Source organism: Neodiprion fabricii, chromosome 6 (genome assembly GCF_021155785.1).
Source record: "Neodiprion fabricii isolate iyNeoFabr1 chromosome 6, iyNeoFabr1.1, whole genome shotgun sequence".
Lineage (NCBI taxonomy): Eukaryota > Metazoa > Arthropoda > Insecta > Hymenoptera > Diprionidae > Neodiprion > Neodiprion fabricii.
This window is the reverse complement of record NC_060244.1, coordinates 25,485,364-25,506,764: the sequence shown is the minus strand read 5'-3', so window position 1 is coordinate 25,506,764 and position 21,401 is coordinate 25,485,364. Positions and strand designations below refer to the sequence as shown.

Genomic DNA, 21,401 nt, shown 5'->3' with positions numbered 1-21,401 from the left:
TAAGTCGTCATTATCGCACGAATGAAAATTTTTACGGTAGGAAGATTCCGTTCAATTATATACGGTATACGTGAAGTTGAAAAAAATACACTCGCTTACTGCTATGCGAGCGAATATACATGTATCGGACAGATTTCAAATGCGGACGCTGATCGAACTTACCTGCAATGTTCGCACATGATCTGAGATAAATTTTGCGGTCCTGCTTGACCGGAATTTTGAAAAATAGTTCGCCGAAAAGTATAACTTTCAAACGTCAAGCTCTCATCGGGAGAATAATAAAATTTGACACTCCTGCCAGCACTCTGAAGTTGTCGAAAGTTTTCCAAAAGCAGTTCGATGATGACAGCTGGAATATAACCGTGATCTCGATGAGAAATGGGAGGGGGGGAGTAAAAAATTAGAAAAGAATACCCAATTTTTTTGGACAGAAAATAATAATTTAACCGTAGGTGTAAGAGATATTAATTTATTCGCCGATTGGGCGGTTACATTGTTTTTTATTTTTATTTCACATAATATGAAAAATCACTTCTTGCCGCCGCAGCAGCCCCCGTTGGGCGGATCCTTCTTCGTGTCCTTAGCGCAGCTCGCTTCTCGCTTTTCCTCCTTCTTCTTCTCCTCCTTCCCATCCTTGCAGCATCCAGACTTGCAACATCCACCGGCGGCCTCCTTCGCTCTGTGCAAAATTTACACATAAAACAACATTGATTCAAGAACACGGATAAATTTACTTTGTCTTTTTTTTACTATCATTGTACGCAGAGAGATGATCGGATTCGGGATATCAGCAGCTAATTTCCACTACGAAACATTTCACAGACAGAAATATATAAAAAAAAAAAAACATATATTTATATATCCACCTCTTTTGCTTAAAAATTGTTCAACTTAAAAATAAGTTTACGGAATAATTAGCGATGAAAAAATAAATTACGCGCCCCTTTGGCTTTAATATAGTTCTCTGAAGCCAAAACGACATGAAATGACAAGTATAAGCCCTTTCGTTATCAGCACCGCGATTTATCCGCACTCCCGACGTCTGTTTTTGATCTCGCGGCGAGTAATCATCGCGACGGGCGAGAGCCGACGATCGAGGAATACAAACCGGAAGCCCGTATGACCGCCGCCCGGCTGATCTTTGGCTGATCTTTAAGGATGTCTTATTTCCCCGCGCAACATCCGCCGCCCCCGGCAGTGCTGTTGCGCTTCTTTTCCTCCTTTTTCGCGGGCCCTCCGCCCGCACAGCATCCGCCCTTTTCCTCGGTCTTATTTCCCGAGGTGCAACAGGCCGCGCCGCAGCATCCGCTCGGCTCCTTCCTCTTCTCCACTCTGCACATTCAGTACCGCCATGTTAGTATGCACAATATCGCCCCGGCGACCTTCCAGCCCGAAGGATCCCTCGATTGATATTACACTCCGTCCCGTCGTCAGGCGGCGGTAATACGGGTCGCGAGTTGCCCGGGGAACCCGGAAACGATTATTTCAATTACCGATTTGCACGAGGAAGCAATTTGGAAAATGCAATTGGGGATCAGTCGTGGCTCGATCGTGTGTTCGCGGATTCGTCGTGGAGAGTAATTGCGGGACAAAATCAAAATGACGGGGAAAAAAGAAACTAGCGGAAAAATTTGCCACTTATGTTACGAAGGGGAGGAAAAAAGTAACCCAATTCGGTGCGAACGGTTTTGGCACGCATTTTTGTACTTTTTTTTCCCCCCTCCTAGCGATGTTACGTTGCGATCCAAACAGCGGCAGCGTTGAAGTGCAGAGTACGGTTAAAACTGCCCTTAAATTGTACGTTTTCGAACAACTTTTTCCCGAGGCGAAATTCCTCACCCTATTTTTCCATATACACTCTTCGCCTGTCTAGCGTTCGTGCAATTCGAAACTTTTCCGCAATAATTGAGGTCTTGTTCAAGGACGGAGAGCAACGAAGGGGAAAATTTTTCAAACGCTATATGCAAGACTATCTGAAACCCAATTCACCAGGGACCCGAAACCGCGGTGTTGTTTATATACTGTTTTAGTTCGTACTTTTTTCCGCAGCAGCCGCCACTGTTATCCTTTTCTTTTTCTTTTTCCTCTTCTTTCTTGTCGCCTCTGAAAGGACGAAGGAAAATATTTCCCATGTGTTTAATGAAAGTAGGTAAATTCGTAGCATTCATTTTTGTAAATTAATCAAGCAAATACACTGGCGCTGGAGTGCGGAATCCAGTATTGGACATACTCACTCGCATTTGCAGGTCACTTGGCCAGTGTATCCCTTCTGCCCGGTGACTTTTCTGCAACGATTGTAACATTCAAAAATTGGAAAAAAAAAAAAAAACTTACCGCATTCTTGTCAGTCTTAACAAGTCGAGGGGGATTTTTGTGAAAGGTGGGGTGTACTCTACGTGGTAAAAGTGAATTCGACGATGACGAGGAACGAAGTTGAATCAATACTCACGAGCAGTGATCGCACATGTTTGCGATTTGGGTGTCAAATATCCCGTAAATTGCCGCTGAGCATTGATCGACGAATCTTGGATATTTTCACGAGATTTCTCTCGACGAAACTTGTCCGTATGATACAATGTACGTGTATACTTGAAAATTTTGATAATCTCGCAAACGAGGTAATTATAGGATCTTGTTTACAAACAGCGCATATTCGTTGTTATCGTTTCACTGTTTTAAAGCCAACGAGTTTCCGCTAATCGTTTCGATTGTTTACCCGCGTCCCACTTCAACGTACTTCATAAAGCTGGACGCTCGCGGCGCTTCTGCAATTTCCAACGTCATATCACGTCGCGACGAACAGCAGCTTGCAAAGACTTGCATAATTTGTATGAATAATACATAATACAAGTTGATTTTCATTCGTTCTTGAATTAATTTCGCCCCCTTATTCGTGTCCATTATAAATATGTAGACATATATTTTCATTTTTACCAAGCAGATCAACCCCTCAACCCTCAACTATACCAGGTATATTATATACCTACGTGTATTTTCGTAGTGCTAGCACGTGCTGGCGGTTTAACATTTAGATTAGAATCTACGGTTAGTTGTGCTTCCAGGATGAGCTGATTTTTATCGTGGTTTTTTATTAATAAAGTTTAAATTAACCCACCGAGAAAACCCCCGACGCCTTAATTATTATACCCGGGCGGTATAAAAGAGACCGCTAACTGCACCGCTTGAATTTGTCCTTCTATACACACCCCCGTCAAGTCCTCATTATAATATACAATTATGATCCATCTTTAATGTCTAAATTAACCCCCCACCCCTATCCCCCCATTCGCATCCTACACTTTATCATTATATGATAATTTTCCTTTTTGCAACCCCGTACAAATTTTCTCCTAAGTCGCACTTCGGCTGATGTACCAAAGCACATCCTGCGGCCAGGATTACCTCGACCAGGTGACCCTGTTCGCCCCTGAAGCATGTCTAAATCAACCCCCTCCACGGGGAGTATCGAGAATTCGACGCTTTTTGAGCTCAACGATTCTCCTCGTCTCCTCAGCGCTGCCTGAATTCATGAAATATTTATCAGGTGTTGGAGTTTGTCGACGGTTTGAACCCATATCATAAGAATCTTTCGCAGTTAGTCTGCCACTGATGACTTCGAACACAGCGCGCATAATGATGGAATGCAAGTATGATTTGCGGTAATAATTGAACGATTTTTCGCAACGTTCTTGTATCACATAACATCGACTCGTCCAGACAAGTTTTTTGTAAAATTATAGTGTTATAGGCTAGCAGGGGGAAACCCTGTAGGTGCAATTTGGTAATTCGATTTGTGCAATCTTGGATTTTCATCTCGATATCTAGGGAAATTTTTGCAATCGAAATAAATAAACTGCCATTCGGCTAGTCTGTACTAATCTGAATTTGCATAAGGTATTTCTGATATCTTATTTCTCGGAATGAGTCCGCATAGCCAATTCCAAAGCGTTTGAACAGTGCTTTATATACGCCCGCCTTCATCAAGTCCGCGTAATTATGTATGAGAGCTGCACGATTTCACCGTCGGATAAGCCGCTGCCGGCCCAAGGGGCCTGGATTTCCTCTTCCTTATTTCTCGAGACTATTTTCTATTTCGCGGAATTTCCTTGTCTCAATTCAGCGACGGACTCTAATTCAGCCGCGTATATACTTGCGGAAATTTCTCGCCAGATTCAAATTGCAGTGTAACGTCATTCTTTTTCCGCGAAAACCTCGAGGCTATTTGACGAAGGGACAAATATATTTTCTCCCGATAAGTTTCTTCGAAGTATCGTATAAATTGACAATTATTTTCTTCATTTATCTCTAGGGAAAAAGATATTACAAGCAAGAGGAATCGGAGAGGTAAAATTATCGCAAGAGAAATAATCGCGCACTGAGAAAAGTTTCGTTTGTTGTAGTAACTAGAAGAATTCAGTGATCGTAACGAGAAAGAATAGTAACGGATACTAGACTTCCCGGTAACAGCTAGAAAACTAATTTCCATTTTGTAACTAGAACGATATTTTTCGGTTGTGGTAAAAAATGAAAATAGTCAAGGACTGAGCGGTAACTAAACTAAAAATTTATTACATTAGTTGGCAAAATGTTTAACGACTGCGTAACGACACCTCAGAATCGTACGAGCTTTGACAGCGATAGTGAATAAATTTCAGCATATATAGTCGCTCTTGCAGATACGGGGTAAAAAGTGCTAACACGTCATTGGCGACTTGCCAGTCGGGCAGGGATGGAAAGCTCCGTTTTGTCTACCGTTCCTGCTAGCGCTGAATCTAAACAGAGCTACGGAATGACGTGCGTCGTAGACAAGTTGTCATTGCCGTGACTGCAGCAAATTGCGTAGATTCGTACGTGTTCGACGAGAAATACGCGGAGAGCGACTCGCTTCACTTTTTATTGCATTCGAAAATTTTTTCTTACTCTTTCGAAAATCGTCAGCTTTCTACTTTTCATCGAATGACCTGCGCCGATGTACAATATCGAGAAAATCTGCAGGTCAATTAACCGAAATATAATTCGAAGAGGAGAGTCGACTCATTTCGCATATTTTATTCTCACTTTACCCAAAATCTTTGAATAAAACGTTTGACTCAACTACCCGTTGAATACGCATGCCGATTAATCCTCGCGAACTTGTCCTTGCTACAAGCTTGCAAAGGATACTCTATAACCCGTGTATATTGGCAAGGGAAACGAGTTTCCCAGCTTGCAGCTTTTGCACGCTGCAGCAGAAGCCGATTATAGTTATTCGAACGGGGGCAAAATGTCAAGGAATCGGGTCACCGCGATGTCCCCGAAATGTTTAAAGCATATGCGAATAATCCATATTCGCGCTTTATTTTTTCGCTCTACCAATCCGCGGTATTGTCCGAATATTCGCTGTTCGCCACATTCAGGGTACATATTTTCAAAACTTTTCCTCTGTCTCTTTCCAACCTAGACATAAGCCTCGTGACGAATAGCCGCAATTTCGTATCAACTCGGGGGAAAAAAAGGGAACATCATTAATTGCTTCGCGGCCGAGTTGATCGATCTCTGCGGAAGTGACGAAACGAGCCCGGAAGAAGAAATAAAACCGTTTTATTTTTTGTCCTGCGGTTCCCTCGGAGAATTTATTCAAACTCCCATCGCTCATGGGAAACCGCGACGAACGCTGTTTTTACTCCTCTACCAAATTTCATCCCCGTCGTCGAACTGTCCGGGATCATGGGCTCTGATTGCCGTATTCCTTTCGCCCACGTTCCCGGTTTTCAAATGGTTGGTCTAGCCCTCGGCGATGTTGAACCTTTGGGGTAGCCGGCGAACTTCTCCTATCAGGGGAAAATTGCTCAATCGTCCGCAGATCACGACGTACGAGAGACGCCCGTTCCCAGGCCATTCGCGAATCGAGAAGAAACTTTCCAGAAATAAGCTCGAACCAGTTATGTGCAGCTGTAAGCTACAAGAAACGATCCCAACTCACCAAACTTTTGACATTCATATCGGTTATCCGGAGCGATAAATTTCCACATCATTTTCGATGCTTGAATCATTCTTTTGCACATTCTTTATTTTTATTTGTTACCATTGCTATATTATTCTTATAAGTGCGTCAGACTCGACAGCGGGAAATTGATTCGAAAGTTGCTGTAACCTCAATTTCGACGGTAAAATGGCTGGTTTAATCGGGCCTTTGACTGTGTGAATTAAAACGATGAAAGTAAGGTAAAAAAAAATTCCATCGGATGAGACTTATCGAGCGCAAATGATCGGAATCGTTCTAACAAGAGGAGTTTAAATCAAACGTAAAACTGGCGTCGTAATACCGTTTGGCTTTCCATTGATACTCGCAGCGCGATTCTTCCGTCGACCAATTTGCGCTTTCCACAGCCGTTGTTTTGTCCGATTTTTTATTTTATTTCACCACTGCAGGCAATTCTGTACGTATGCTTGTACGGACGCGCTAACAATTATTCCGCGACCGAGAACGGACGACAAATTGAATCGAACAATACGCGTTTTCCTGCTGTGAAAATATATTCGAAAAGATTAAAAAATTTAATCTCACTCTGATAGGAGGGTAGGTGAATAAGAATCGCGAGAGCTCTTTTTTCAACAGATAATTTACGCGATGTTTCGAAATTAGCAACTCGGAAATAAGATTTGGGTCGCAGGTGAATCCTGTGGGGTCGTAATATCCGGAGGTTTTTATAATTGGAACGGTTGAAAAATGCAAAAACTCCGCGGAGAAATATTACTTGCAATTATTTCGAGGAAAATGTGAATAATTCTAATTACGTTCCGCGAGTCATTGTGATAATTCAATTTCATTAATTCACTTTCACAACTCATCCGAAGCTTCCTGTTCAATTATTGTTAGGTTTTCGTTTAATTTGTTTTATCGTTTTATTTTCATTCAATTCGAGGCACAGAAAGCGCCATCATTTTTATTTCATAACGGACTTCGTCCGTTTTCGGACTCGAATTTTTTTTTTGTCAATTTTCACGCCGACGGTCAAATCGAAAACCATGCGAAATCGTCAAACTCGAAAGCTGGGTATCCTGAATTTGACATTTTCATTAAACACACCAGCCGTGTATGCGAAACGACAAAAGCGGCGTGGCGAAGATGAGACTATTTGGTAATATTCACTGCACACAAACTAATTACAATTATTCTCCTTGTTAACAATTCCTGCAATAAAGTAATTTGTTTAAGTGCTAAGGCAGCCCCGTGGGGAATTATGTACAGTTATAAGTATACTCTACGTATATATACAGTTTATCCGCCGCCGCAGGTCTAACTAATATTAATCAAATCAGCGCGCGTGTTCTGGTTTATTCTAGTTTTGTCAGCTTTTTTTTTAATTTTATGCTCCATGTTTCGTTCATCCAGCCGTTTCTTTTTTCCCTTCTTCTATCTATAAATCGTCGAAGTATCGTTATAACAAATACATATTCCATAATATTTACAACATACAAGAGTCAAATTCACATCTCTTGAATCTATGACGGAATATAATCGAGGAAGAAAGGTTTTTCAGAGAGGTAATAAGAAGATCGATCGCGTTCAGTGAGCTTGAATATGAAATTCAGCAATTTATTTTAATAAGACATGAAATACAACTCGCATCGGACTTTTAACGGCGCCTCGATGCGGACATCCTAACATCACGGTTAAACCGCGATGAAAGTTGTTTAGAAGAGGTCCAATTTCTCCAGGAGCTGAAACAGTCGTAAAATAAATTCAGAGGGTTGAACGATTGTTCGCCGACCGATAAGTGAGTACGTCACAGTTTTCAAACTCACCTTGGTGTCCTTTTCCTTGAGGCACTTGAGGAGCTTGGTGGTTGTCTCGACGGCGGTGGATCCACCTAAAAATAAATGTTTGATACACGCCTCGTTAGAACAGCGAAGATCGAAGATAAAATTAAGGCAAGGGGGGGAGGAGGGAGAGAAACGGGGAAAAGCAAGCATAAGAACCTCGAAACCTCGTGTGAATAATTCTGGACCATTATTCGGATTTTTAAGAGTCCGCGTACAGTGTTTGAATATTCATGCGCCTGCAACGCAGCTGCTACACAAGCTTAACGAAATTTTAACCCCCAAGCGTCTCGTCCCGCAAAACCGGGGACGCTTCTTATTTTAATTCCAACTTTATTTTTCACCAATTTCAATGAGAAACTCACGCTTTCCGGCGCAGGCATCGATGACGGGATTTGCTGCGGCCGAGTTCTCGGGGCGGATCTCCTTCTTGCACGCGTCAGCGTTGAACACACCGTCGGCGGTTAGCTGGAAAAAAGTAAAGTAGACAAAATAAGACAGGATTTCGGGATGATCGGATCGTCTGTTAAATTTTACACTCGGATTGTTTTTTTACGCTCCTTCTGTGCGGAAAAAACTCACCATAGCGCGGTCTTGCATGAAGCAGGCCAAGTATTCGACGATCAATTTCTGTTGTTCAGGTTTCGGGGTCGAGGTTTTCATGGCTTTCACGTCGTCTGTAAAGTCGAGAAGAATTTTTATCGTTACAGTTGATCGGCAGCGACGGAACTCTGAGGATAGGCTTAATTTCACGGAGTCAAACATTTACAGAAACATTTGTGTGCCGGTACTTTGTTTCTTTGAACTACATACTCCGTGAGAAAACGAAAACTAATTTTTGCATGACTAATTTTTAACGCACGATGTATTTAATAATAAATTTCTCATTCTCGTCACTTTGTTTCAAAGGAATCGATAACAAAGCAGTACAAAAAGCGCACTCGAAAGTATCAAATTTTCGACGGGATCAAAAATCTTTGAGAAGTACATCAGTCTTTTTTTCTTCTGCTTCGTTTTTTCATTGTAAATTAAACAGGTCGTTACTTACCGACAGCAAGTCCCGTCTGAGCGTAGCATTTCGCCTTCGTATCTGCCCTCGGCTTTAGAGCCTGAAAATATCTGATTTATAGCGACGGGCATGTGTATTTCACGTACAATACATGCAAATGCGGGTAATATAATTTATATCTCAACCGATCGTTCGATATCCAGCAATACATTTTCCCTCTCATCCGTGCTTTCGGCGCTTCTCCCTAATCTCAAAGTTATAATTGAATCTATGCGTAGGTTGGCCAACGAAGACGAGAGGAGTATAAATTTTCGAAGTATAACAAAAACGCGCTTTATAAACCGTTTCGCAATGCTAATTGCAAGCTGAATCCCCGAGTGGCTAGGGAAAAAAATAATCCGCTGCACAAGCTCCGGGTAATAAGATTCCTCAAATTTCTAAATAACTTTCAATTACTCTCTTGTTTTTCCACAGAAATAATTTATCCGCCGATGAAAAGTTCCCGCGGTATCCCCGATTAAATATCCTCGGATCGTAACGCAAAAACTAAGAAATTGGACTTACCGTGGCGACACAGACGCACAGAATTCCAATGAGCACGAGTTTATTCATCTTTACTTTAGTTACCGCGAAGTTCAGTCGACTGTGGTCAAATCTGTTCTGGTTGCACTCTTGGCCTTTGAAGCGTGTATATATAAGGGATTCGCGCTCACGCATCCATCCACCTACGCAACTCGCACAAACAAGGGTACCTAGCCAGTTAAACACGGACACTCGCAAGCTCCTCTATTCCACACCGAAGCTTCACCCACACAGAGCCTCTTCAACTTCGACACGACGTTGTTATTGGCTTGAATTTTTTCGCTTGTTATAATTTAACATGTAGCTCATCGCTGCAGCCTTGCGCAGATGAGGGTCATCATACTAAATTCACCGACCTCTTTTGTCCCGTTTGGAAAGATTCGAGTCTTCGTACCTTCGTACACGCGTTTACAGTCACGCTAATTCGATCCATCGCACGGCAATCACAGCCGCGATTGCGACTTCTAGGCTCATTCCCACACCGTCGCTTCATTTTCGATCGAAACTCCTTTTCAAATCTGGGACCAGAATATACTTTTGATATTCTAATTCAAGATCAATATCGGAAACAATTTTCATTTTCCTTCGTCACGCGATATTTATTGCTTCGATAAAGAGAATTTTTTTCTCTCATCGAAACCTAGATTCAGTGCTCGTTTTTAGTACATGGTAAAGAAAAATGGGACAACTTATACCTGAAAGCAGACTTGTGACGAGTATGGAAAAAAAAATTCAGTAATTGACCTAATTACTGCCGTTGTGGAAAAGAAAAAAACCAGAAGCATCCGTTTGAAATTTATTTCACTTGCTTTTGCTCCACGGTTTGAGGGTTTCGTTTCAAGGATGATGGATTAGATTCGGATTCATGTTTTTGCTGGTTCAACGATTCGGACTGGCAATCAACGGCTGGTCAAGCAAATATCGTACAGATTTATCTCCTCTCGCACCAAAGGGTATCGTTTTTTCAAATGTTCAAACAACGTTCCAGCCGAATCGCGAGTTCTTCAGACCAAAGCGACCCTCCGCAATACCTGCAAGCGAATACACGAAGCGTTACAGCTTGGAGAATCCTTTCGGAACGCCGATCTCTCGGTTTGAAGCTGAATATCCCCGTCTGACCAACGCGAGACTTTTTCTACTCGTACCACCCTGCGTCGAAAGTCTCTTTCTCACCTCTGGATGTGCCGTGATGTAGCATTTGGCTATCTGGAAAGCCGTGTCACACGAATCCTCGCCACCTGCATCGGTAATTAATTATCGATTGAAATCGGAGCGCAGTGCAAAGGTGACGGGATACGAAGGGTTATAATAATCGCCTGGTTCCGACGCGCCGAATAACTTACGCATAGTTTTGCATCTCTCGAGTATTTCGCGCGATCCGCTCTGCAACTTCCTCGGCAAATGCCTCATGGTGTTTTCAATCTCTATCTCGTTGTCCTCGCTCATAATTCCGTTCTTAACCATGAAGCATTTCAGGTAGCATTTCAATTTCGGGTCGATTTCCTCAAAGTTGCCTTTCTTCAACCGCTTCAGGGAAGCTGGGGAAAAATCGAAGGAATTTTTCTCTGCCTCCAATTTCCCGTAGTTCTAGGTCGGCGAGGTGGGGTTCGAAATGAAAAAAATAATCATAAAAATAAGAAACAAATCGAGCGGCAGGCAAATTGAACGGCAATTGCGAAATCTGCCGAGGACCGGGCTGATACGTTGGGTGGAATAAAGTCTCGGTAAAGATATTATGTATATTGCCAATTCTGTGTCTCAATCACGACGGCATCCGGTCTTTCGGTCGTCTGCAGAGCGTCAACTAGGCCACGGCACAGCGTGATGCACGGGGCATTCGAGCAAGCGGAGCGGCTGATTCGTCGGTGGAGGATTGTAGTTAACGGCCACGTAACTGCTCGCTTCGTTATTGGCTTAACTGGACAATACCGCTTTCGGTCGTCGACCCGATAGCGAAGGGTCAAACTAGGACTATAATGGGATGCCGATTTATTTATTTCCTTCCTTACCCCAGGAGACGCCGCTCGCCCTGCGACACTCCTTCCTCACGTTAGCCTCCGCCTGCTGGGTCTGTAAGCGGAAAAGGAAAAGGGCCTGAATACCTGAAATACCTTGGCTCAAGCTCGTCGCGCCGATGATTGCGAGCGTTGTGAAATTTTCTATCGCAACGACGCGTGTCTTGTACTTGCGCCTGTATCCAGGTGCGCGTATGTACGTGTAAGAATGTAAAATACGGTGGATATTTTACGGGCGCGTGGGTACGGATGTTCTCCTTGAAACGGTCTATCCGAACGTGTATTACGATCGTGCTTGCGGCGTAGAGGGCTGCGAGACGAGATGATATGTCCTCTGCTCAAATTGCCAATTGCCTTAATTGCACTCGCGATTAGGCTTCGTCGACAAACCGAAAATAATGTTTGTACTCCCTCGACCGTGTTTGAAACTGCGCGACAAACATCCGACCGACCCGTCAAGCCTCGCATTGCGCAGCGCCTGGCTCCTCGTCTTTCAAACTCTAATTGCGGACGAATAATCGTACAATTTTGCTCAACAAGAGGATCTCGACGTCTCGTTTTAATTCGCTATTTCCCTTTGTGAGCTACTTTGCGAGCTCTTTCGATTACTCGGCTTTCTTGGTTTATATCCGTACCTGGAGAATTGCCGCGAAGAGGATCAGGATGAAGACACTCGTCGGGCCCCTCATTGTTCAGCCTGATTCAAACCCGTGATTCCCTCGATTTCGAATGAGAGAACAGTCAGCTAACTCAGGTGCAATTCCAGATTCAATTAAATCCGAACTGCACGCGTCGCACATCCGAGCCGATTCATTACCTACCGTAATTAACGTCGTTTCTATCCGCCCGTGCGTTTCGCATACTTTATACGGCGATGCGTTATCGTTCGGTTTGCGCAAATCGGATTTTACGACGCCAAACAACAAGCGGATGACGCATAAATAATTCCTATACCCTCGTTTCTCGCTCCGACTCTCAGCTCGTTTTCGTTCCGCTTGCACGGAGATAGCGTAAGTATGGTTTTTAAACAACCAAAATCAATGCTCAGGCAGTTTTGCGCTCATCTGTTTTGATGAATTGGTTCCACTTCAATTATTGTTGTTTTTTTTTTTAATTTGGAGCATATTATACTAACCAGGTGCTTAATTTCTCTTATTCTGCTCTACGGAACTTGGCGGACTGAATCAGACTAAAGTCAATTAGCGATGTTTTTCCGGCGATAAAGGCCAAAGACCGAGAGGTTTGCATCGATGACATTAAACGAGGTGAACAAAATCAAGATTTTTTATTGTGTGTTAATTTTTTAGACAAGCCAGCCGCGGATCGACCGACGAGAACCAGTTCACTATGTTTTATCACTTGTAAATCGTGAGTCAGAGCCGTTGTACGCTAGTCTGCTACTAATTCGAACAACGGTAATTACAGGAAGGTTTCATTTTAATGACTGAGTGGTCACCAGATGTCATTATCGTTATTATTATTATTACTACAAGACTGCTCGTATGGCAAAATTGAAAATTGGGCTTGGAATTGCGTGAAACGTTCTGCGTTCTACTACCGTGTTTCAGACCAGTCTGCCCTGCACAGCGCGATGTTCGCCTGCCACGATGAAATTTTTTATTTAAAGATAGTTCGACAACACGGGAAAGTTTAATACCGATAATTGCTTACCCGAAGCAGAAGACAGGCCGAGGCGCAAATCGAAAGTAAGCACTTCATCGTTTTGACGGGTCGGTAGGATTTAAATGCGATGAATAGACCGTGTTGATATGGAATCGGAATTCGATGTTCTGCTTTTACATCAAACTCTAATAACGTGCTTTATGACAAAAATATAAGAAACGCGTTAAATTCGAATTAATTATGATTTCTTAAGCCGGAACAAATGAAAGCGCAGCTGGCTATAAATAGATTATTTTGCCTGTTGTTGACGTAACAATTATCGACTAGCCGATAATAGATATCTGTCCACAGTCTATTTTCATAGCTATGAAATATCCGTTTTCTAATGTGTTTTCGTGTCTTTAAATCACGTCCATACGCATGATCCGTCTTAATATCCGAGGACGATTCAATCAAACGTTGAATTATATTTTTCGTAAAATTTCCATTCGGAAATCGGTGGAGATGTGAGATTCTTAGAAACAATCTGCTCGTTTCTCAATGATTATCTCAGGGTGCGACGATGAAATTGCCTCAGGAACGATGACACGCATTTAATGGTCTGGTGATATAATACCGTATTTCGATGAAATCGTATGAAATACACTGAACGCGCATCAACTGCACGCAAAATGTCTATAGAAAGGTATGCGTATATTTCGCAAGCAGATAAATTTTTTTCCCCAAACTATCATGATCATTTTCTACTGCCTAGTCGTAGGTAAGTGACGTGATTAAAACTCGTCGACGATCGAAAGAAAGAATGCGAGCGGAACGAGGAAGCAGGCGGACCGTAATCATTCCAATCTGCATTCATCGACGGTCGCGAAATTTCGCCGCACGTTCCTCGCCCATTTTCACCCTTTTCCATTACCTGTACCTTTTTCAGGCCATTCGGCTACACGGTGAAGGACTCCCGACTCCGGTGGAAAAGGGTCAAATTTCGATTCTAGACCTGAGTTTTGCCAGCCTCTGAATTTCAAGAGGGTGCAAAAGAGTAAGGATCGAGTTACGTCCGCCGAATGCGTTCCGGTGTGAAAAACCCCTGTTCACTCTACCGTTGGACACGCGGTGCAAATATCGGACAGTTGTAAGCCCGCAGGATTCTCAACTCGAGGAAATATAGCCGCTGCGTCATAGAGTCGCCATTTTAAACGGTGAGTCTAAACCCTCGTATCCTCTTTTTCCATCACCATTGTTAGCCAAGATTCGCCTCGAGCCAACCGGAGCAGATGATAGCTTTTGTACGTATGCAGCCCCGCCGTCAGATTCCATTGCGACCACCTTCACGCCCCCCCCCCCCCCCTCCCCCTCTCTGAAGGGAAATGCATATCTAATTACCCAGCTGGGTGTGCTCGAGATTCCAGCGTATCGCGGGGATGATAAAATTGCCACATGCGTTTCAACGTTACGTCACGTTACGTCTCTCCGGTTCTATAATACAAGTCGAAAAAATACTAATGCCCGTGATAAATGGACAAAAACGCATTGCACGCGATATGCCGGTGATTTATTACGAAAGCAAAGTGCAGAATTGTACTTAGAATGCTGCTGTGGAGTTTTGTTGCCGGCGTTATTTTATCGTTACCGATTACACTCGCAGCTGTTTGCGTGTCCTGGGAAATTAGTTTGCACGGCTGGTTTTATTCATCTTTTACCAACTGCCAACTAAATTGAAACGACAGATTTTGCAAAAAAAAAAAAAAAGAAAAGAAAAAAACGATTCTCAGTGCGGTGTGATTTCCTAAAAATTCCAATCATTGGATCTCGACTCCCGGGAAATGCCGTTCAACAATTTATCGGTGAATTCGGATAGAAAAATTTTCAAACGTACAGCGGGGCTGATGTGCGGGATGAAATATTGCAGGACATGCAAAAATTCCGCGCGTCGTATCCACCGGGATAAAAAATTTGATAATTACTCATGTAAATTGCGATAGACACGCTTTAACAACCGTCCCGTTATCAGTCATTTTCGATACCCACGCCCGGTGCAGAACCTCCAAGTTTTCAATTCTGATACTCGAGACACGCAATCTCCTGCTTGCGGTATTAATCCTCTACTCTTCCCATTATCCGGAAGTTTGAGCAACGACTCAAAGAGCTGCATGCACCTTACAGCGTGATTCGATATGATCTGCAGTCTGTCGGATATGCGTTGAAAAACTTTCCCGCAGCTACGAACTAGAGAATTCAAAAAATATTTACGTGCAAAATGACAATTTTTTTTTTTTACTCGTTTCAGGTTATCTAAATTAATCGTCTCACGCGCGTAAGAATTCAGGAAATATCATCGAATGATTTTAATTCGCAGTCAGTTAGAATATTTTTACTCGAGGATGAATCAGCAAACTTTGTTGGCCAAAGATCAGCGAAACGATCGAGTCCTTTTTCAGAATCGTCGGTCAATAGGAAATATTCCCTCCATTGTGCGATACGTTTATTTTCGAAACTGTCTATCTAATGCTGGAAAATTTAAACGTTCTTATCGCACAAAAATCCCCCCGACAAACTACAGCGGCGTCCATCGTGTTCCCTTTCAATTATCTAATTACACAGACAGCGGTAATCTCCGCAATGATTGCGTAACACAGCGTATATGTATACCTAGGTAGATTCACAATAAACCGCTCGTTGCCTCGTGAATTGTATAACAGCCGCATTTACACTGTATGTACCTAGAGACTGGCTGTATTCAGCCATGATTCTTTTGGCATTTTGTTACCAGCAGGCAAATAACACGTGCAAATAGCTTCTGGTTTTTTTCCTACAACGTTTTCACAGCAACGGGCTGTGATAATGCATCCGGAAAAGGCAAACGATCCCGTAAAGGGATTGAAAAATTGTAAATTGTTGTGGATATATCAATGAAGTTTAATCGTAAGGTAATTTGGTGGCGGGAAAATTGTGCTTGAAAATTATACGTGAATTATGTGAATCCGGAGACTTGATTTAAGGATAATTCGATGGCGCTGAATCGAATGGTGATAATAATTTTTCAATGAACCCCCGAGATCGTAGTAAAAAAAGAGTTAAGCCGATTAATTCAGAACCTAATAACATCATCAAAAAATATGTCAAGCAAAAATTTTTGAGGACATGGGAAAACGTATAAAAGTATTTTGTGTTCATTATCGTATCTTCAAAAATAAAAGAAAAAAAATGATAAACCATTCAAATGGTATGGCAAAAACCTCAAATTTTCAAATAATAAGAAAAAAAATATTAATTTCGTATATTAGAGACATACATATCCACCATCAGCTTTACTTTCGCTCAGATGTCCCGGACAAACGTCACATTGTATTTTCTGTTATTACGCTTTTCGCCCCCCCCGACTTATACAGCCGCCGATTTTCGGTATCGGAAAACCAGCCGAGTCACCGACTCGAGGAATATTATAAGTGTATATATTATATCCACGCCTTGGTTTTCATTCAAAATGAAAATATATCCAAAAGTATTTTGCCTTCTTGTCGCCGTCGTTAAACGTCAACACGACGTGGCTACCAGATATAATTTTCTTATTCTCTCCCCTTTCTATATCCTTTCCACTTTCACCGACGACTCCATTCCTCATCGTCTGAATCCCATTTATTTTCGATCGTGTATTCATGTTTTTTTCGTTTTCCTTTTTTCTTCTTACTCTCATTCTCCGTCGGAGAGAGGCTGCCTACGTATATCCCTGAGATTTGATCTTCGAATTAAGCGGCTGAGAATAAATCTTGTATAAGCCAAGTTATTGAGATATTTTATTTTAGAGAAATTTCAAACATCACAATTTCCAATTTTTTTTCAAAACCACAGATTTATTTGCTCGGATGTTTTTATTTTCATTGTTATTTCAATATCGAGTCATCGTCAACTATCATTAGCGCTGTTATGTCTGTACTCGGAATTGAACGTATCAAGCAAAGTTTTGAAAACACATTATGTGATTGCCGATCTCTAATTCAAACTTCGTCGAGGGGTTCCTTCTTCTGACGACTCAACTAATTTAGGTACACCTCCGACTCGCCCGGATTCCGAATTAGCGAAAGCGTGGCTTAAATAAGAGGAATTATTGGGCTCATCAGTCTCTCCGCTGACAAAAATAATTAATTAGCATCCGTTGATCGAAGTCCAGGAAAGCACGAACTGTAGCTTGCGAAACATCATCCTTGCGGGATCGATGAAGAATTTCTCAAACGCCGCGGGTAAGTTATCGATCAACGGAAGCCTACCATCCGTTGGGATGAAAATCCCCAGCGAATCGCATCGTGTGCTAATACCTGGTAATGGTTCTGCTTTATCAAACCCATTCCAGGAAATTACTGATTTTTTCGCAAGCGTCGGAAATTTTTATAAAACTTCTCCGAATCGGTGTGCTGAAACCCTTACGTTTCATACGCTAATTAAACTCTCTGACTTCTTTCGGAAATTTCCTCTCACTCTTTCAGTGCGATATCAATTATTTCGACTAAATCCTAATACTACTCTAAACTAAAATAAAACCAATATTAATTTGTACCGCATGGTTTGAATTTGAAATATACTTTATTACTTGGGTATAATTAGAGGGCAAAATATCATATCAGCATCATCGTGTTATCAGAATAAGTAATGAAGATAAGAAGAAAATAAAATAAAAAAAGAGATTCCAGGCTGCTACTCGAGAACTATCGATAAATCCTGTTCAGTGTTTTTGTTTTATTCGCGTCGTTGATCTTCAGGCGTGAGGGGGCTCGAATACTCCCAGGTGTGGGAAGAGCTGAAACAACGATGACGAATTGTTGAATAACGAAGCTTGACAAACATCCAAACTGAACACAGATTTCCCATCAAACAATATTCCTGGGACTACAAATTTTATCTCTCACGATTTTTAACCATTTTCTTGACCTCTTTTGACTTCGTATTGCGTTGAAAATTTTTTTAAAGCGCAAACGACTCACCTCTGGAGATGCCTTGAAGAAGCACTTCATCACTTCGTACGCCTTCTCGCATCTATCCGCAATTTTGTTGTGCTCGCCCGCACATTTTTCCCCCAATGGTCTCGCCTGATCGCGAATTGACTCGTCGACCAGCACGAGTGCCGCGGCGATGTCAAAATCACCGTTTGCATGGAACTAAGGACGAGAAGAGACGATGAACAATTGGAAGGTGAAATAAATTATTACTTACTCGATGATTGCGGGTCATGATCAAATTACCAATTTGTTGTGCTCGAAGAAACATTTCAGGTAGCACTTTGACTTTGGATTTTCGAAATACGCCGCGCTTCCTGATGCTGGATTTTCGAATGCGTGGAAAAAGAAAGATTAAAACCAGTTTTATCAGCGATTTAGACTTGCATGTTGCATTTGAATTAACTGAGATAAGAACCAGATGCAGATTTCATTGTGTTTCAGTACTGCGAACTTGCCAAAAATTTTCTTGCCCGCTCCGAAAGTATTTTAAAAAACGACTGACAAATTGAATTTAATAGTAGGTATATTGAAGAATATCGCAATATGTTGCTTTACCATGTTCCAAACCATGTTCGGCGAAACACTTTTGCCTGATTTCCAGATGATGGTCAATTGCTTCTGCACCGACTATCTGAAAATAAAAATCCTCACATATTAAAATGGTAATCGAATTATAGATTTTAATCCCTCTACGAGGGGATGACTTTGAATTCTTACCTGCGTTACAATAAACAGGCAGGCAAACCCGGAAAGTAAGTAGTTCATCTTGTTTGTTGGGTCCGTAAAGGAACGTTATCGATTTACCAGCAACGCAACTTCGATTGAACGTTTGCTCTTCGTAAGCAGAACTGGCTTTCACATTTGGGTACCCATGCTTTTATACCAAATGACTCGAGGTCGTGATCGTCAAGTTAACAAATTATGCTTTTAAAAAATCAAACTGTCACGTTGCGATGGCAAATATCGATGGAAATCGGCTTGTTTTTCTAGGCATAATCACCCATCGGGTGCAACTGGACTTGTACTTTCAACCGTCCATAAAAGTGATTACAAATGAATTGTTCTACAACGATCGTTTCAGAACTCATTTATCTGTTGATGACAAATGGAATGTGGTATTTTATAATGGATAATTAAGCTTCATTCTCGTAACTATGAATAACGTGTTCTACAACATTGTCGTGTATGCTAATGTGTTGCTAAATGAGAATCGAAATGGGATGGGTTGTATAACCGGCGGCCATCGTTAACGAGTTTTTATTCCATTAACCGGGTATACTCAATATTTTCGTAAAAAAATTTTCCAAAACGCCTTTTTAGCCCAGACTACACTTACCCGTTTCGTAAAAGATCGCTCCCCGTCACTTGTTAAAAAAATGGATCGTAAAAAGCTGACCACGATTTTTCCCTCGTGTTAAAAACGACTGTATTTCTCAGATATAATCACGAACTGCAATCGCCACGCTGGAGACTGTACGCGTAGTTGAATAAAAAAATAACTATTGAGTACTACCTGGAAATATGAAATTAATTTGATAAATTGTGTAAATAAGGTAAGGTGATGATTTAAAATAAATTTTAACCGTCTGATCGAGAATGAAACACAAGTCCTGAAATCATTTGAAAAAAACATGACAAACGCAACGAACCTTCTTCCATACTTTTAAACTCGCGATCAGTTTAAAGCTCTATTCGTGAGCTCAGTTACCGTTGTTTGTAAAAATATTCGCTTTCCGATAAAATTCCCGCAGGGCGAAAATAATATTCACATTTCACGCGGCGAAGCGAATGTCCCATGCTAGATTAAGACGGGAGTATGGACTACATACCAACTTCAAATTGGTCACGTGAGAACCGTTTTGGAAAAACGGTCTCTTGATTCAATTTCCTGTTTGATAATCTCTGCAGCTTTTTTCACTTACAACAAGATACTCATCCTCACAATCAGTCGAGCACGTCACTTTATTCAGTCCCTGTTAGTCCAAGGTTACATGTGCAATGTGACTTGACCTATAAAAATAACACTTGGTTCGAAACCCAACGGCCCCGTTCCAGAATCCCCAAGATACAAGACGCATTTTTTCCACCATGCAATCTTTATTTTAAGACTCTTCAAGGCGTAAGAACTCGAGCCTGCTTATTTCGTGAAAATCCTCCCAAGGCTCGCTGCAGGAGCGTGCGACATGTTTTTTCTTTTAAATAAACAGAAAGAATCAAATCACTGATATTCGTTACAAGTTGAGTCATGAACCCGTTCAACCTGAAAGTCCTGATTTCAAACGCGAGGTCTATTTCTGGATTAAAATTCCTCCAAGATACCAAGATGTTTTCGAATGCTTTGAAACAGTTCAGTTACCGATCAATTACAGAATGGGAAACTACGAGTAAAGTGAATTTGGAATTAAATTCATACTAAGCGTGAAAACCACGGTTTCTGCTTTTATACATTGGTCGATTGAATTCAGGAAAGTCAACGCTTAATCGATTCCTGTCTTCAATGGCCCTTCTGAGATCGGAAGGCTCGATAGTCGAGCGTTTTCATTCGCTCCTCTATCATATTTCGTAGAGACCGAGCCCCATTCAGCGTGTTCGTAAAAGAAGATCCGGAATTTTGCGGTGACAGCTGCTTGTCCTCTGCTTTCTCCGTCCTTCGGTCTTCAATGGTGCCGAGAAATACCACCATGTATTTTATGTGATTACGCTTTTCATCCCCCTTCGTAGCTGCCGATTCTCAATACCCTTAGACCCGAGTCAACGAGTCACAGAATATTACGGATACACGTGTATACCTACCTTTACTTTCACCTCAAACGAACGTACCTAAGTTTCCAAAGAAAGCACCTTTTTCTTCCTTTAGTGTCAATCTTTCGCTTGTTCTCACTCTCTTTCTCTCTCTCGCCTCGCTTTCTTCGCGGTTCTAGCCATGGTATAGAAGGAGACAAATCTCCCCCATATTTCGTTGACAGAAAGTGGTCCCATTTTGCGGGGAAAAAGGTGATTCTGTTAACAGTGTGGAACCGCTATTTTCTAGCTAGCGAAAATATTCGGGTAGATTTGATGTGCAATACAGCTTATAAAATTTATGGACAAAGGTAGTATTGAACGCAACTGTGTTACGTATAATCTTATAATTTAACAAATATATTCTCTTTTACCCATTGAAACACGCAAGCTTATGCACGAATATCGTAAAATTTATTCCAACTCGTGTAACGTGCAACCGGTGTCAACGTAAATTAGGAGCTAGCTACAATGTGGATTTATTTTTGTTTGATGATGCTCTGTGGAATGTGGAATTGGCTCAAAGGAGCCAATGAAAATAAATTTGTGTTGATAAGAAAAATTGATTTAATTTGCTACTGATAAATAAAAATATACTCG

The 21,401-nt window shown here is 41.7% G+C and overlaps 3 protein-coding genes across 4 annotated transcripts; all 3 read right to left on the bottom strand.

Moving 5' to 3' along the window:
• Window positions 1-7,548: 7,548 nt before the first annotated feature.
• Window positions 7,549-9,532, bottom strand: LOC124185248. Its single transcript, XM_046575813.1, has 6 exons — window positions 9,377-9,532; window positions 8,852-8,912; window positions 8,386-8,480; window positions 8,169-8,271; window positions 7,789-7,853; window positions 7,549-7,704 (listed from the first exon to the last, which is right to left on the bottom strand). Exons 1-6 carry the CDS (start codon window positions 9,527-9,529, stop codon window positions 7,678-7,680), a joined length of 504 nt encoding a protein of 167 aa, XP_046431769.1. The 5' UTR covers window positions 9,530-9,532; the 3' UTR covers window positions 7,549-7,677.
• Window positions 9,533-10,178: 646 nt separating this feature from the next.
• Window positions 10,179-12,818, bottom strand: LOC124185249 (general odorant-binding protein 69a-like). Of its 2 annotated transcripts, XM_046575815.1 has the most exons (5): window positions 12,045-12,817; window positions 11,404-11,464; window positions 10,738-10,932; window positions 10,568-10,632; window positions 10,179-10,425 (listed from the first exon to the last, which is right to left on the bottom strand). In XM_046575815.1, the coding sequence occupies exons 1-5, from the start codon at window positions 12,096-12,098 to the stop codon at window positions 10,399-10,401; spliced, it is 402 nt and encodes a 133-aa protein (XP_046431771.1). In that variant the 5' UTR covers window positions 12,099-12,817; the 3' UTR covers window positions 10,179-10,398. The 2 variants fall into 2 exon arrangements, with proteins under 2 accessions (XP_046431771.1, XP_046431770.1); XM_046575814.1 differs by having other exon boundaries at window positions 10,179-10,632; window positions 12,045-12,818.
• Window positions 12,819-17,588: 4,770 nt separating this feature from the next.
• Window positions 17,589-19,086, bottom strand: LOC124185252 (general odorant-binding protein 83a-like). Its single transcript, XM_046575823.1, has 5 exons — window positions 18,738-19,086; window positions 18,576-18,651; window positions 18,264-18,340; window positions 18,006-18,179; window positions 17,589-17,821 (listed from the first exon to the last, which is right to left on the bottom strand). Exons 1-5 carry the CDS (start codon window positions 18,783-18,785, stop codon window positions 17,780-17,782), a joined length of 417 nt encoding a protein of 138 aa, XP_046431779.1. The 5' UTR covers window positions 18,786-19,086; the 3' UTR covers window positions 17,589-17,779.
• Between the last annotated feature and the right edge of the window lie 2,315 nt (window positions 19,087-21,401).